At 43.3% G+C, this 4,689-nt stretch overlaps 1 protein-coding gene across 1 annotated transcript; it reads left to right on the top strand.

The window, feature by feature from the left end:
* The first annotated feature begins 3,081 nt into the window (after positions 1-3,081).
* Positions 3,082-4,017, top strand: LOC109260826 (olfactory receptor 24-like). Its single transcript, XM_019439283.2, has one exon. The coding sequence runs from the start codon at positions 3,082-3,084 to the stop codon at positions 4,015-4,017; it is 936 nt and encodes a 311-aa protein (XP_019294828.1).
* The last annotated feature ends 672 nt before the right edge of the window (positions 4,018-4,689 follow it).

Raw genomic sequence — 4,689 nt, 5'->3', positions numbered from 1 at the left:
ACAATTTAGGAGCTATGTTTTTATAGATATTTAAAGCCTGGAACTGGAAGAAAGAGGCCAGAAGAGGCCCAAAAGTGAATAAGAAGACAGAGGAGGAGTCAACCAAGGAAGCTAAGAGAGAGTTCATCAGTGATAGCAATGGCAGAGCGTGGCAGGTCCTGGGAGCAAGGGGAAGAATGCATTTGGAGTAAGAAAAGAGGAATCAACCATTCTAAATCTTGCTGAGAGGTCAAGTAACTTAAGGACTGAGGACTGAGTGTTGGTATAGATGAGAGTATTTTCAGTGGCATGATTAGGGCAAAAGCATGATTGAGATTTCAAAAGAGCATGGGCCATAATGGACAGTGAGTGATGGAGGCAATTAACTTTTTGAAGGATTTGCCATAAAGCATAGAAAAGTAGAGGAATAGTTGCAGAAGGCTGTGGGGACAGGTTAGTTTATTAGGGATATCATCCATCTGAGGCTAAGGTTTTAGATGGCTGAGACCTCACAATTTTAGATAGTTAGGATCTTACATATTTTAGATGCCCAAATATTATTCAGATAACCCAAGATGAACTGGGATATCTGAGATTCAACATGAACTATATATTTTCCAGAAGAATTACTCAAAGTGGCTATAGTAGCACTGAGATTATTCAAGCAAAATCATCAAGAAGATCCAACCCGGGGAAAGATATGGAAACATTGAGAGGTATGGCCATATCTGGACAAAAGATGTGCTGTTTGTAACAGAAAAAAGAGTAAGGGAAGACTTAATCTTGTAAGAGAAGGACATCTTCCAGTTTTCATTTTTTTAAAAAGAGTTGAAAAAAATAGAAAAACTCATATAAGTATGGAGAATAGGATGCCCCACATTTTGAATTCAATTCAGCAGACAGGCAGGGTCAGCATTGCCTGAGGTTTGAGTGAGACAGAAATGCAAATTCTCATGTTTCACTCCAAAACTAAAGACAGTCTCTGGGGTGGAGCCCAGAAACCTGTGACTTACCTGGCTCTCCAGGTGACCCTTAACCATGTGAAAGTTTCAGAAACTCAAGTCTCAAGTACATAAAAAATGTTCTACATAAAGAGGGAAAAGATTTGTCCCTTTACACTAGACCACTCATCTATCAGAATACTTTATGATTAGTAGAAACAAGGAGGTAATTAGCACATACACAGAAAATGAAAAGGACACTGTAGCAAACACTTAGAGAGCAGTCATGAAGCAATAATCTTGAAACAGACCATACGCTCAGATGTGGGCTGGTGCTATACAGAACTACTAAAAAGAAAACATCATTTCTACTCCCAAGGTATTTACAATTGTTAAGAGAAAATATGTCATAAAAAGTAGAAAACACCTTAAGACAATATCCACTTAAGGGCTAGATCATCCTGTTTATATATTTCAAAAGATATAAAATAATGAGTGTTAGAATACTTGAGAAATGTGGTGGTGAAGGCAGTACATTTTCCACTGAGACCTGGAGATATTTGGACAAGAAGGAAAGACATCAGGAGAGAAGAGGCCTGGGGCTTTACGTCAAGGAAAGGACATGTAAGAAGGTAGAAGTGACCACGAGGTGGGCAGCCCAGGAGAGAGGGCACCGGGTGCTGGTGAGCAGTGGGAGCCCTGTTTTATAGGTGGGAGGGTCCTGCTGTGGAAGTTCTTGATAAGCAGGCACAGATGGACAGATGTGATGCAGTAGGAAATGAGATGTTAGAGGAGCCTGAGCATGGCAGGGCCGGGCCCAGTGCAGATGCTTTCAGCATGAATCACAGCAATCAGAGGGGGAGGTAAGGTGCTGATGGAATAAGCTGGGAGTGAGCTGACAGAAGTCCATAGGAGGTGACTGTGAAGATGGGGAAGACAGAAAGGAGCAAGACTTTGTAAGAAAATAAGTGTCAGAGCCCTTGGTCTGGATTTGCAGGATGAAGGAAGCAGATGCATCAATGTTTTCAGCCCACATCCTAGGAGGATACTGGAAGAAAGAACTTTTATTCACAAAGCGTTGACATGGAAGGGAACCACTTGGGAAGGACAGCATATTGCCCTCTCTGGCCTTCACTCTCCAATAATTAATATACTTGTTCACTTTGAGGCAAACTCAGTCTTTCATACGACAAACACTGGGCATTCAACAGAGAAGACAACTAGATGCGGTCTCTGCCACAAGGCACCGTCTGGTCTTAAGATGACTCCACCATCAACTAAATACCTTCAATAAATATTTACACAAGATGAATGTGATTACACCTCCTACATCACAACTGTAGTGAATGCTACAAAGATGCTATCACACGAAATAAAAGGTAGGTTTGGTTTAATCAAAGAAGCAAAGGAAATCTCCCAAAGAAAGTTACCAACGCTTTGAGGTAGGGAGATGAGCACAGGGACTCAGGGAAGGGAGGCCACGCAGCTGGGGTGGCAGGGAGCAGAAAATGCGTGATTCAAGGTGAAGTTGGTGAGATGCCACAAGCTCAATAAAAACTGAGCTCTGTAGGACATGGTTGGAATTTCTGAATTTTCAGAATACCAATGTCCTCCAGACACTTATTTGTAAACAAGGAAGTGATATAATCAGATTTTCTTTTTTGACAAGATTTTGGCTGCGCTGTGGAGAACACACTGATGGGGCAAGGGTGGGCATATTAAACTCTTTAGAGGCTCACTGTGCTTCAGTCACGACTGTGGAGATGGGCAGGAGCATTTACTGAGCTCCCACTGTGTGTGAAGCCCTAAACTAAGAGATGCAGCCTCTGCCTTCAAAGACTCATGCTTTTGTGATACAGATTCACAAACAAGTATTTCTACCATCCCACAATCCCAGTTTCTCTTTTACATGCAAAGAACTCCAGGAAGCCTCGCTGTTCCCTGCCTTCTCTCATCTCTGTGCCTCACACTGTGACCCTTTTTGACGTACAGCTCTTGTACCTCCCATTGCTGTTCTAGGTTTTCGCTCATTCTCCATATCGATTGTTCAGGGGAACCCACTGGCAAGAGACAGGGTCCAGCGTTCTGTCTTCCTCGGCTCCCGATAGTGAGCAACTCCCCCTCATGATGGCCCCTCTCTTACAGCACACCAGGACCTAGAATGAACTGCAGCAGGACCCCGGACTTTGTCCTGGCAGGGCTGTCCAGGGGCCCAGGAAACAGGCCAGTCCTCTTTGGTGTCTTCCTAGTACTCTACCTGGTAAGCCTCTTAGGAAACGCGCTCCTTCTGCTGGCCATCGGAGCTGACGTGCGCCTCCACACTCCCATGTACTTCTTCCTCAGCCAGCTCTCCCTGGTGGATCTCTGCTTCACTTCCACCACAGCCCCCAAAATGCTTGAGGATCTATGGACCAGCCATGGATCCATCTCTTTCTCTGGATGTCTGTCCCAATTATATTTCTTTGCTGTTTTTGCTGATATGGACAGCCTGCTTTTGACTGCCATGGCTATCGACCGCTATGCTTCCATCTGCCATCCTCTGCACTACCCACTGCTAATGACACCTTGTAGATGTGGGCTGCTGGTGGGTGGGTTGTGGGGAGTGGCCCATTTTGTCTCTCTGGTGCACATCTTGTTTCTATCCCAGTTGTATTTCTATACTAACCAAGAGATTCCCCACTTTTTCTGTGATTTGGGTCCACTTTTTCGTCTTTCTTGCTCAGATACCCACCCTAATGAGATCCTAATGATGCTTCTGACCGGATTGTTAGGAATTGGCCCTCTCCTCTGCATCATAAGCTCTTATACCCATATCTTCCAGGCTGTGGCTAGGGTTCCATCGGCACAGGGGAAAAAGAAAGCCCTGGCCACATGCAGCTCCCACCTCTCCATGGTCATCCTCTTCTACAGCACAGTCTTTGCCACCTACCTGAAGCCACCATCAACCTCTCGCTCTGTGGGGGCGCTGGCTGCTGCTGTCATGTATACCCTGGTAACTCCCACTCTCAACCCTTTCATTTATAGTCTGAGAAACAAGGATGTGAAGAGTTCACTGAAAAGGGTTCTGGGCATAGAGGGTTCATGGGATTATGACTAATCCCCATAAACAAGCACTTTGGAGAAAATCACTCTCCATATCATATTTACAAAGCAAGTCGGTTAACACTAAGGCTGGAATAGAGCATTACATAGTCTATGGGAAAGAACACTGAACTAGAAGTAAAGAGAACTAAAATCTAGTCCCACCCCGGGGTGGGGGGTGGGGAGGTTGTTTGTTTCTTTCTTTCTCTAGATAGATAGATATAATGGTAAGGATCTTCATTATTAATCTGTTGATAGAAATGGCAATGATAAAACAGTGGCAGTAGGGATGGCAACAGATGATCAATTTTTGATAGTATTAGTGTTAGAAAGCAATTTAAAGAACAGTTAATCCAAGATAGATAGATAAATAGATAGACAGATAAATGCTTATATGAATACAGCATTTTTCTTTCTCTGAATGTCTACCCTTCAGCTGGATACTGGCTGCCACTGAACAACAGCATATTGAGGGTAATACACACACACATACAACATAATAAAATATATATATTTAGGTATATTATATAGATATGCTATACCTAAAGGGGTTTTCCCCATATAAGTTTTATTCATGACTTTAGTTCTGTAAAAATAAAGTTGTCTACAAATTAGTCAATGAATAGATTCTTCTTTCTCTCATAGACGGTCATGGTTGCTGCAGAGAAAGGGTTATTACATCATGTGA

The sequence above is a fragment of the Panthera pardus genome, unplaced genomic scaffold (genome assembly GCF_024362965.1).
Source record: "Panthera pardus isolate Hobbes unplaced genomic scaffold, ASM2436296v1 HiC_scaffold_17, whole genome shotgun sequence".
Classification (NCBI taxonomy): domain Eukaryota; kingdom Metazoa; phylum Chordata; class Mammalia; order Carnivora; family Felidae; genus Panthera; species Panthera pardus.
The sequence above is the reverse complement of the archived record's forward strand: the minus strand, read 5'-3'. Positions and strand labels throughout refer to the sequence as shown.